Genomic DNA, 12,242 nt, shown 5'->3' on the forward strand with positions numbered 1-12,242 from the left:
AGTTGGATATAATTGGACACAATATTGACATATTTTATATTAGAAGAGAATGCCCTAAAGGTCTTCTCATCTGATTGCAAATACTAAACAAAAACTAAACTCTGAAAGGGAATACATTGTGAAAATTAGCTCTGCCAACGCTAATTAGCGCACTCTGTCTTTTGTCAATCGTCTCCCTCCCTTCAGTCTGACTATTCCACCGTTCATCACATTTGATGGTTATCAGATGAGAAAGGTGTAAATTGCTACTCAGAGCCATCTCAGCTAATTCCCAATCTCCCTGCTATTTTGCCTTCATTTTTCTGTCTGTCCTCGTCCATTGTTTCTTATCCTCTGCATTATTCCTTTCTTCTCTGTATGGATGTAGTCACAAACTCTTGGAGAAGGAAGGGCATATTACAGATGTGTTTTCCCCTATGCATAAACTTCTGGGATGAATATATTCAGTAACTGGAATGAAACTGAGATCATTTCTGCAAGTATGCCTGTGTATGTGTGTGTGTGCCATTTGCAGATATATCCATGTCTGTGTGTGCACATGCTAATGTCCATGAGCCACTGCTAGCCAGCATTAATGAGGTAAAGCCCCTGCCAGTCCCCAACCCCACCGCCCTTCTCAGGAGAGTAACACACAATCACGTGTTAATGACCCACCAGCATGGTGTGAATAAGAGGGAAGATGAAGCAAGTGGGGGCAGGGGTGTACAAAAAGAGATGGAGGGTGGATGCAGAGGAAAAATGTAATAATTGGTCAGTGTGAGTCCAGCACCACAGGAGACTTTATAAACAAACAGGCGGATATAGTTTGTCCAGGCAGCACACAGCCATTCATGTGAAAACCTGGTCTACTTAGACACCCTAGCTCCCAGTGGAAGACAGAGGAGGTTGTGCACACAGCAGACCACATGTTGTTAAAGGGAAGAATCAGTCCTTTTTCAAGCATTTTCAGTCTTCTTTAATATTAGGTTTAGATCATATTTTAGATTATTTATCCTACTGTGTTTTTCATCACTGTACACTTGATTTTAATTAAAGAAAAATGAGAAGGAAACTGCCATGAGAGAGAAGTAAAAGAGAGGGGACTGATGGGGTTGTTTATTACAGAATTGTTCTGGTAATGAGAATCAAATGGGGACTGGCACTTTGTTATTAAGCTTCTTGGCAGGGTGATTCTATTTTCCTGTGTTTGTGTGCTCTATTATCATGTGCATACAGTCCTAAGTGGCCAAGGCATGTTGGAAGAAGACTCATCTCCCTTGCTCCCTCCAGCGACTAGCACTGGCTGTAAGTTAACTGGCAAAACACAAGTGTGCAGACACAGGCGCTGCTGCTGCTGCAGCTGCTGCCAGGTGTATTGAGGAGGTAATAGTTAGGCCAGCGGCCAGTGGCTCAGAGAAGGAGAGCTGGAGAGAAAATGAGCTGCTGCTTCTGGTGGAGTCTGTTCGCCTGAGGGGCCAGCTCAATATCTGGAGTTGTTGTTTATCCGATTCCCCTGTCATCTTGCACCACTTTATACTTATCCCATAGTTTACCACTTTCCTCCTTTTAGCCATTCTCTCTGTTCTACATGCTCCTATACACGGCCAATTCCAATTCTGTCATTTTTCTCAAGCCTTTCACTGCATCTTGTACGCTTTTCTCTTTTTCTCCTCTCTTGTTCTCATTCTTTGTGGGTCTCACTCACTTTTCTCAGAGGCTACAACATCACCACAGTTTAATCCCCCAGCAGGTCTAAGCCAGGAGGGATTGAAAAATAACAAGTGTGTTTATGCTCTCTGCCCCCTGACTTCACCCAACTAGAACCCTTTGGTGCCTTTAGTGTCTGCCTGTCTGCTCCATATGCTTCAGAGTAGTATTTTCAACAACGAAGACACTCTGCACACTGTTTCCAAATTACAACAAGAATATTTTGTTTATTACACTATCTCAATGAAAAACAAAAAGGCTTTCATATTGCAATAGGAAGACCTTGATATCATTTCTCATATATACATAATAGGTCAGTATCGACTGATAATATCAGCTGATTTCATTTTGTCTTGGTTTGTATCTTACTGCATTGTTTTCCATATCCCTGCAAAATCTGATATCTCAGATTGAGTTTCTCAATCAAAACCAAATCTAGTGATGAGACCTGTTTAGTGTTAATGTTGGCTGCCTTTTTAGATTTCCTGCACTTTTAGTCCTCAGATCAGAAGTCAGCTTTACTTTATTGCTTTTAATTCTAACATCTGTCAACATTTTGGAAAAAAATGTAAGCATTTTATTTGAAGATAAACTGCGAGGGTTGCAACTGCAACCCATTATTTTTTTTACTGTTTTATTTTTCTTATTTTCAAGTGCTGTTTGTTCTCTGTTGTGTAAGTCATAACAAAGATCTTGTTTGCAGCATTTTTGTTTTTGTATTCATATAAAAAATGTAGTGAAGGAATAGAGGTGGACTGTCCTGCACCGGCGTGAACTTGAGTCCCCTGAGTCTGGCAGGGCTTTGAGCAGCCAGTTTGTGTGAGCACATTCAGACATGCACAGCTCTGTAAATGTCATTGCTTTGAGTTGAGTGTGGCCAGATGCGCCTGTGTACTGTCACTAGTAATACTGTTGACATTTCATTTTGTGAATAGGAACGTTGTGTATCTGTTCACCTCAGCTTGCTCCATGCTGATAAAACTGGCCTGCATTTTCATAGAAACACGGGATATTTAGCCATAAGATGAGCTAAGGTAGTAGTCGCTTTGATTTACTTTTTATAGTCATGAAGTGATTATAAAAGCTTTAGAAAACCATAAAGGACAGCTATTGAGCAGCTGTTGAATCATTTGTCATTTGTTTGTTCTTGTGTGTTCTGAGTTTCTGCAGATTCTCTACGTCTTTTCTTTTCAGTATTTCTTTACTGTCACTTCTGTTTTTATTTCTCTGAAAGTATTAAAAGCCAGGAAGAGATAAGGTTAGAAGAATCATTACTGTCACAGTTTTTGGAAGACATGCTCTGCAACATAACAACCTGCTTCACCAAGCCCTAAACACTGTATAAATTTAAATAGATTTTTACATTTTTAGGTCCACTTCTGAGCTTTGTCAACCTCTTCTTTTTTAAAAAGGTTTCTCCCTCTTTGTTGTTCAACCTGCAGTGAACTGAGTCCCAAACTCATTTTTCACACACTTTTGGCATTGTATCCGCTTATAAAGTGGTTTCAAATATCGCACTATGCTGAATCTAGTGACACAATGCAGCCATGTCTTTTTACAGATAAAGACAATAAAGAGCATCTTATAGAAGCGTCGACTGGTTTGCATACATGTATGGATCTAGTAGAGCGTGTGATGCGTGCAACCAGTGTATGAAAACAAGCACATGTTTGTAATACATCTCCCACCCTCGGACTCCTGCCAGCTGATGAAAAATGAATGAAGGCCTGTGCGTGCGTGTCCCTGTGTTTGTGTCCACATGCCTAGCTCCGCCAATCAGCCAATCTGTTAGATCTTTTACACAAGGACAGACCTTGCACCCCTGCTGACAGGACTGTGTACATGTGAGTGAAAGACAGAGAGCGAGTGAGTGCAAGTGAGTTCAGCTGGCTTAGACAGATGTAGGTTGCAGATGCAAGTATGTGTGGTAAGCATGCAGTCATAATTAATCTGTTTTTTGATTGTTTTTATTTTGTGTCTGAGAAGAAATGGCGTTGCAATTCATCTGTCACACATCCTCTTGTGATCAAACTTTCATCCTTTTCTCCTTCTTCTTTTTTTTCCATGTATCAGAACTTCCCTATTGTAGAGTGGCAGCCAGAGTTAAAGAAGAAGAGCACATGAGGAGCGGAAGCAACGTGGCATCAACATCCTGACCGGTAACCTTGCTTCTGCACCCCACCACGTGCCCGGCAACTCCAGAAGTGACCGTCAGCAGGAAGGAAACAAGTGACCACTCCTCCTGCAGGCATGGTAATAGACTCTGTGTCTGTAAGTGCTGGAGGCTTGTGTGTGTGTGGCTGTGCTAGTGCATTATCGGCAGTAGAGAAAGGACTTCTTCAGATTGTATGATGTAAGATAAGTTGTACTAGACATGACAACAGAGAATGTGTGTCAGAGATAGAGAGATACTTGATAATAGATTGTGCTGACAGGAGTTTTTGAGTGTGTAGTAGAAAATTTGAACTTAATCATTATTGTTGGGAAAAGAGGAGAAGGGATTGAAAGAGGAAAATGAAGTTATAAAAATGAAGAAGAGTCAAGGAAAAGGTGGGTGGTGATTAACAGAAAGAGAGAAAAATGAAGGTTTAATCATCGTTTGGCATTTTCTAGATGACATTCTTGTAACTTTGCAGATTTGTTCTTTTTTATATTTTCATAATACTTGTTCTACATTATTACACCAGTGCGCAGTCACTTGCTGACATGCTGAATGAGGCGTAGATTTGAGGTTCGTTCCTTACATAAGCAAAGGCACAAGTGAGAGAGATGTTACACAAGGAAAAAGATGCCATAAAAAGAACTACCATGTTGTTTAGGAGGAGGAGAGGTTGGCTGAACAGATCAAAGAGAATAGAGGAGGGAGAGGATGACAAGTGGAAGCAGATAAGACCATAAAAACATAAATCAGGGACAGGGGCATGAGACATGAAAAGTATAAAGGATGTTGTAAGCAAAAAAGTGGGGTAGAAAAGGAAGGTTAAGAGCCTGAGAGAGGTAGAGGTAGAGCACAAGTGAGAGAAGGGATTGATTAATGGTCTTGGCCTGTGACAGTGGGAGCTGTACCCCTGAGGGGGGAGTAGAGCATAAGATGAATTATTAAAAACTAGAACAAGAGGAGAATGGAGGAAAAATGAGGACAAAAACAAAGTAAGTGGAAGAGTGGTTTGTAGAGCAGGGAGAAGGGAAATGAAGAAGGAAGAAAGGGGAAAAGGTGCTAGGGAGGATAATCATGAATGATTGATAGAAATGGAAAGAAAACAAGATGTTACTGAAGGTGCTGAGGTTGGACGTTACAGAAGAGGTCACATGACTGAGCTCATAAATAACCAAGCTTAATACGACCAGTGCATGCTTGTGTTGCAAAAACAGTACTGTGATTAATCCCGAGTTTTGGTGATGCAGCAAATACTGACCTTGGCAAGGGTGTCACTGTATTAAAACAGAAAGTACACAAACAGCTTCTTCAGCCTCTGAGTTTTCTGGATTTGATAAATACACCTGCCCAAAACTTTGTTTGTGGTTCCTTATTCTGTATTTGTCTACCTTAATGTTTAGGTCCCACTCATACAGGGCTAGAGACTGGTTGTGTATTCCCTTGGCAACAGGTTGAAAGAGGCTGCTGGCTATTGCTAGTTGAAAAGAGCATGAAATGGAAAGTATGTGGTCTAAAACCTGGTTCATGGTGGTGGCTTTCATACATCTAGGATTTAACAATAAAAAATTTGCATTTTTTCCTTGCAGCCGATAGTTGCCAGTGGATCAGTGATCTGTCTCTAGCTCTAAATGAATGGAGCGATCACCTTATCGTTTGGCATTACCAGCAACCTCCAGCAATCCCTAGTTGTTATGAAACGGCTGTGTGCAGGCAGGAAAAGGACGCAAAGTGCACACTCCGGAGACAACGTCAACTCAAAAAAGCACCTTAAATCCGAACTCAAAGTAACAAACTTCAAAATACAAAGAATAAACGCAGACATGCAGCCAGAACACGCAGCATGGATGAGGGTAGATCACGACACGGACACAGAGAAACAAAAGGCTTAAATACACAGAGGGAGCAATCAGGGAATGGGAAACAGGAGGGAAACACAGCTGGGGCAACTCAGGCCTAACGAGACAAAGGAAGCAAAACCAGACACATTAGCATAAGACATGGACCTTCAAAGTAAAACAGGAAACATAGCACAGACACGCAGACCTGACACGGGGATACAGCAGACAGGGGAGGCAGCAACTATGGATCACAGACAGAAAACCAGAACACTAAAACTCTAACAAAACCCACATAGAAAACCTAAACTAAGAATAAACCTATAACCCATAATATAATGAAATGAACAAAATCAAAGAACCAAAACTGCAAAACACTGGGTCGATGACCCAGGCACCCTAACACTAGTAACCAGTCGATAAATACTCATTTTTCCCTAGCAACTGGTGGTTACCAGTCACCAACCAGTCTCTAGGTGTGTGGGATTGAGGCCCTAGTTGTGTCCTTGCACGTTATTTGTTAATTCCTTCATTTCTGGGGAGTGCACTTTCGAATCTGAAATGTGAAGCACTATTTGTTCATTTGGTTTTTTTTACATTTAATAGTAAGCATATGAAACTAAATTAAAGTTTGTATGATTTTTATGTTTTTCAAAGTGACATAATCTCATGTTATTTGTTTTTTATACACAATATTCTGGTATATTTTCATGTGCAGATATGCCATTATTTAATACTTTGTAAGTGTGCCCCCAAAACAGTGCAGTGTCAGTTCGTTTGCTTTAAGCACCCAGGTCATTATATTTTACAGGCAAGCAATAAACCTATAAGCCATGCTGACACATTACCAGGAGCAAAGGACAGAGATTTAAAAAAAGAATCCAATCCTTTATCACAAAGTAGGGTGGGTACTGTAGTTTCGGATTGGGGGGATAAATAAACTTGACTGATTACACCAGGCTTTAGATAAATTAGATGAATGTCATCCTGGCTGAAGCACATTTGATAATATTAATGGCATGCTTAACACGCCATGAGGTTTTATAGTAGTCTCCATTTCCCATTTCATCCCATGTTTATCAGAACTCTTGAGATGCTTGCTATGAAGTACCTATTTGATATTTTGCTGCAGCATGGAGTGTGATTTTTGTTTATATATTTTGATGTATGTGTACCCTGCTATTGTGACCATGTGTGCGTAATTTGAAAAACTGCGAGGAAAAGGGAGTGAACAATAAAACAGAATAGAGGAGTGTGGCAGGCCAGCGTGCCAAGCAGAGTGCAGATAAATCACAGGCTGAATTTTTAATGCAATCTCCCCTAGGCTGTAGTTGTTGCAGAGGAGGCACCGAGATGTTTGTTTTTTTAGTATTTCTTGTCCCTTCACTCAAGGCCTCTATTGTGACAGCTCTTTATCTCCTTTGACTCTTCATGGTTTCATGTGGTGTTAAAGACATGTGACATTTTCACAAGCACCACTTCTGATTTGTTTTTTCCCAGATATTTATAGGTGGTGATTTGTTTTTCTGGGCTGGGTTTTAGAGTAGCTTCACCGTGGCCTGTGTTGTCAGCTACAGTACATACAAACCTTTGTTTCCTCTGTAGCCTGGTGAAAATATTAAAATCCTTATTTTCTGACCTCCCTCCATCTCCTGCAGATGTGTCACTTTTGTTTTCTTTGTTTGGTCCTCTTTTCTCCCTTATCTCATAGTCTCTCCTCACGTTACCTAGTTCTGTGTGCTGAGCACTCACATATCATGTCAGGCACATGCCTTATTAAAAGGAAAAGCACACATCTCATCAGACCCCACCCCCCCCCCACCCCTCCCCCACCCCACCCGTGTGAGCAAACACACACATGAAGTACACTGAAAAAAAAATGGGCTATAAATGTATCCCCATCTCCTTCCCAATGCAACTAATATTGCTCCACCAAGTCTTGTCCTTGGCATTGGGTCACATAATTTATAGCATATGGCTACAGAGAGACAGGATAAGTCAGGGGGAGCCTAAAAGAGACTGGCAGTAATGGAGAGGAAAGACATCAGAATCTGATGCCTCTTGTGTGAATTAGCTGCTACTGGCAGGGTGTGTGCCTGACTGCAACACCTTGAACTCAAATGGTTTTATTGCAGACCATTAGGGACTGAATGAGTGGTGATGGATGGAAGTAATGAAAGTAATGTGTGTGTGTGTGTCAAACACACTGCGTTCGATGTGATTGTGTGGGTTTCATGTGCGTACTTCATCCAAATTTAAAGTGTGATGCGAGTATTAAATATTTGTTGGATTTTTGCTGTGACATATACTAAATTGTCTTGCATCGGTGTATCTGCATGCTAATAGAGTAAACATTAAGCTGTAAATGCTGTGTAATGCAGTTATGTAACATTGGGCTGCCAGCTGGTTAGCTTCACCAGAGCTTGAAATGGAGTGTAATTGGTAAGTGTGTGGTCTAAAAGCTTCATGCTACAATGGCATATGAAGGTATATGTGTACACACATACACAGCATGGTGTGTGCTGGTGGCTTGCAGACAGTTAGGATTTAACTATTAAAAATGTGCATGTTTCTAATTCAGTTTTCAGGAAAGAATGCCAGGTAAAAGTTTACTTCACAATGTTAGTTATTTTGGATGCTTGATAGGCTTGGGTAGTCATACCAGTGCCACCCAGTGAATTTGATGTTCCTCCTTTGGATTGTGCCACAAAAATATGCCATCATAAGCTTGGAGGCATGCTTTGATGGGACAGACTGTCAGGAATCAGCTCCCAATTCTCATCCATAATGTGAGAGCTCTGGTGGAATGATCTTTGTAGTTAAACGGTAAAGTTATGTTTAAACTGTGTTAATATAGTACATGATTCAATTTTCATCACACCCTTACTATATCATGTCTAGCATTAACCTCCTAAGACACGGACCCTTCCACGGCATGCATTTGTAATTTTTCTTTGATATTTGGGCTGATTGGGACCTGATGAATGTAAAAACAAAGAATTACCAGATTTTTTTTTTTTACCTGATTCTTGTTTCTAAGAAAAATGAGAGCCATATATGAGGATATTTTTTTTTAAATTTTCAATAGAACAGTAGCAGCATAATATCCTCGTAAGTGGATATCAGGCCCTTGTAGAGCAAAATTAAGTATTTTGGTCTAAATAACCCAAAATGCGATGTCCACATGTGTGGATGCCAGGTCCTAGGAGGTTAACGACCCCTAAACAAAAACAGTCACCAGAGATCATTAGTAGCAGACACGGCTTAGTAACAGCTGCATTACACGTTCCAATTAACAATAACAGTGAGAGAGACCTGAACGTCTCTAAACCTGAACGTCTGCGAGAACAGTCCTGAGATTCATAATAATAACAAATACGTTCTAATACCCAGTAAGCTTTTGTTTATATACTGACTTTATTTTCCAACTGCCATTAAAATGCATACCAAAACATTAGCTGCTGATATTGGACACAAACTGATTTTGACACTGGGGGCTGTTGCAGATATCGAGATCATGATCCTCGTGTTTTAATTATCATGTATGATACGCACACATGCTCGCAGGACTGGGAAGCATACTATCCAATTGACCTCTAATTTATATAGCAGTCAGGTTTATCTCGGTTATCCCTAACAGACTGATGGTACATCATCAACCTGCCAATGCAAAAGAATATTGATCAAAACGTTCCAAAATCACCTGTGAAACTGAGAAATCTCTAAACTCATTCAGCATACTTATCATCTCACTAAATGTCTACAACATCATGTCAGTACACACTGACTCAGGGGGTTGATTCTTTACAGTGAGCCCTATTTAACTACTCTGATTTACTTGGTGATCGGAGCAGCTGGGTAACAACTCCCCCGCCCTTGCAGGTCGAGTAGTGCTTGCTCACATACATAGATACAGACACTCTCCTCGCAATTTGGTTTATGGCTGCAGAAGCTTCCATTAGCAACAGCTCATAAAGTTTGCAACCGTCGGTCTGTTAAACACTGTTCTGAGAAGATACAATATGTGGTAGTCACTGCACTTTAGGTACACAAAAATACTCTCACAGCAGGTACAATCATTTTCTCTTAAGTAACAAAACTGTTTTGGTTTTATTTTTTTTATAAAGACAATCAATACTTTTTATTTTTTTTTGCAACCTGCAGTTCTTACATTTTTTTTCATTTGGTCACAAATTAATTCAGAGAAATAAGAGAAATTTTAATTGATAAAAATTGTTCATGTGTTCTGTTTGTTAAACAGCTGTTTCTACATTATAGTACTGTGTTGACTAAGCCTGCTTCTCAGACCTTTTTTTGGTATGTCTTGCTACGTCACCTGGCTGTCTGTGTCCCACCAATGGGGCCATCTCACAGATAACTTAGATAACTTATACCCATAACCTGAGAAGACAGCAGTTGAAACCACACCAAACTGACTGAATTCAAAAATTCAGCCTGGCCGTTTAAGCCTCGGTACTCCAAATTAAGATATGATATCATGGTTTTTATTGGTGGTATATTCTTTAAAGCTGTCTTAATTTACTCCACCAGTTTGTCTTTCCAGACTGTTAGCAATTCACTGTGACTGGAGTGTGTAACCCTGCTAAATGTTCTTGTGACATTCGTTATACTGAGCTGCAGAGGCTGTAAGGCTGCAGTGTTGGTTCGGCATTCTGTTAATGGCTTTAGCTCACTCGCTCTATTGAAAGAGTGTCAGCAGTTGAAATACAAATTGGACTATTTAGTATTAAAGCACCTTAGCAAAGTTGGGATGTTTTGTTAAATATAAGCAGTGCTTTTCAAATTGTTTAAAGTTTATATACAATTTCCTACTGAGCAATCTTGATTGTTTGAGGAAAAGGTATGCTGATTTTGAAGTTGACCAGCACATTATAAATAAGTTGAAACATTAGTGGGGTTTATCAGGCTTCTTTTTATCAGAAAGCAGACAAAAAAGCAGGGAGCATGGCATGCAGTCTGGGGTGGACTCAGACGCGGGCCTCTTTAGTGGCACCTGCTCAACCACGTGAGCCAGACAGCACCCTAAGTACTGGTGTTTTTACCATTATTTTGCATCATTTTTACAGCACCCATGATATAAGTCCATGACATTTTTGACAGATATTCCAAAGAATATGATATCATAATTCTGAATATTAAACTCTTCTTTCTGTGACAGGTCAGCACACCTGTCAGGCATAAGCTTCCACACACATACTCTTGTAATATACCTTCTTGCAGCTGCTTCCTATATTTAGAGTGTATGTATTATTTGTTTAATATCCGTCTGCCTGTTTGTGGCATTTTTGACAATATCAGTAATATATTCTAAAGAATATTATAGCAATTTTTTGAATATTAGTTATAAAATGTATGAGAGAAGTATACAGAAAGGATGATATCCATTTAAGAACCATACTTCCAATGTAATTTGTCAACAGACTACAGTGAATAAAGAACACCGTCAAATTGAGGGAAAAGCTCACAAATCCAAATGCAAACATCAGGCAGGACATAGAGAAAACTTCTGAACAGTATGGTACATCACTCTGTTTTTGTTTTGTTTATTTAAAATAATCTTTAGTTATGAATCCCCATAGCTTCCCTAATATGTTCCATATTTTAGTCTTTTGATGGTAATTTGTTTGTGTGCCAGGATATTGCTCCCACATCAGTTTGATACATTCACTGGCTTTCATGTTAGATTAAATTATTATTGATATTCAGCCATCTGTAGTTGGTAACAACCATACACAGAAATCTGTGTTAAGGTAAATTGCACTAAATGGAATGTTATTAAAAATTTGTGGGCAACTTTCAACTTTGAAGAGAAAATGTTTTCCAATTGTTGCTTGCTGTGCCAAAAGCCTTGGTTTAAGGTTAAGGCTGGGAAGGTACTGGTTGGGGTTCGGGCTAGCATAGGTCCACAGAAAATGAATATCAATCATTGTGATGTCCTGTCAAGTGACAGGAAGACAACTCAGTGTATGTGTGTGCATGAAGGCGGTCCTTGGATTTCAAGTAGATTGATAGTAGCACTCGTGCTATACTGTGAATGCTACTTGAAAAAGCTCATCACTTCTGGGCATGTGTTTGCGTGCTGTTTCTGGTGTGCGGTTCTCTTTGAGTAGATGTGGGTATGTGTGTGCAGTGAATAAAGGAAAATGTGGGTCTTGGAGATAAGCAGGTCAGCTTTACAGCTTACTAACAGCACACTGTTAGACTTTTCATCGCCACTTTACGGTAACATACTGGCGTCACTGTTGCCAGCGTCATACCGTGACGCTGTGTTACGGTAGCTTACCGTTCTGCAGGATGATACCGTTTTATGCTGGTGTGGTATAATACTCTTGGACAAATTATGGTAACGCACCGTAGCCTTTTTTACGGTATCTTACTGGCGACAGTGACGCCAGTGAGATACCGTTATGCCGTTATGTCGTAAATTACGTCAACAAAGTAACATCATACTGTGATTAAGAAATTGGTATACTACCGTTTATTCACGGTATGTCACTGTAAGCCCGCTGCAAGGTAATAAACTGCAATATATTAACCAGTAA

The 12,242-nt window shown here is 40.0% G+C and overlaps 1 protein-coding gene and 1 long non-coding RNA gene across 2 annotated transcripts in view; both read left to right on the plus strand.

Annotated features, from left to right (window-relative positions):
• LOC102292598 (spermatid perinuclear RNA binding protein) overlaps positions 1-12,242 on the plus strand; it is a 66,497-nt gene that overhangs the window by 18,611 nt on the left and 35,644 nt on the right. The window contains exon 2 of the mRNA XM_042224807.1: positions 3,760-3,939. Coding sequence (XP_042080741.1) covers positions 3,937-3,939 — 3 coding nt within the window. The 5' untranslated portion in view covers positions 3,760-3,936. The remainder of the gene's footprint in view (positions 1-3,759; positions 3,940-12,242) is intronic.
• On the plus strand, positions 3,946-6,046 carry LOC121815193. Its single transcript, XR_006054863.1, has 2 exons — positions 3,946-5,345; positions 5,431-6,046. It is a non-coding gene; the product is annotated as an uncharacterized LOC121815193 (long non-coding RNA).

The sequence above is a fragment of the Haplochromis burtoni genome, unplaced genomic scaffold (assembly GCF_018398535.1).
Source record: "Haplochromis burtoni strain Fernald_Lab_line unplaced genomic scaffold, NCSU_Asbu1 Contig_151, whole genome shotgun sequence".
In the NCBI taxonomy this organism is placed as follows: domain Eukaryota; kingdom Metazoa; phylum Chordata; class Actinopteri; order Cichliformes; family Cichlidae; genus Haplochromis; species Haplochromis burtoni.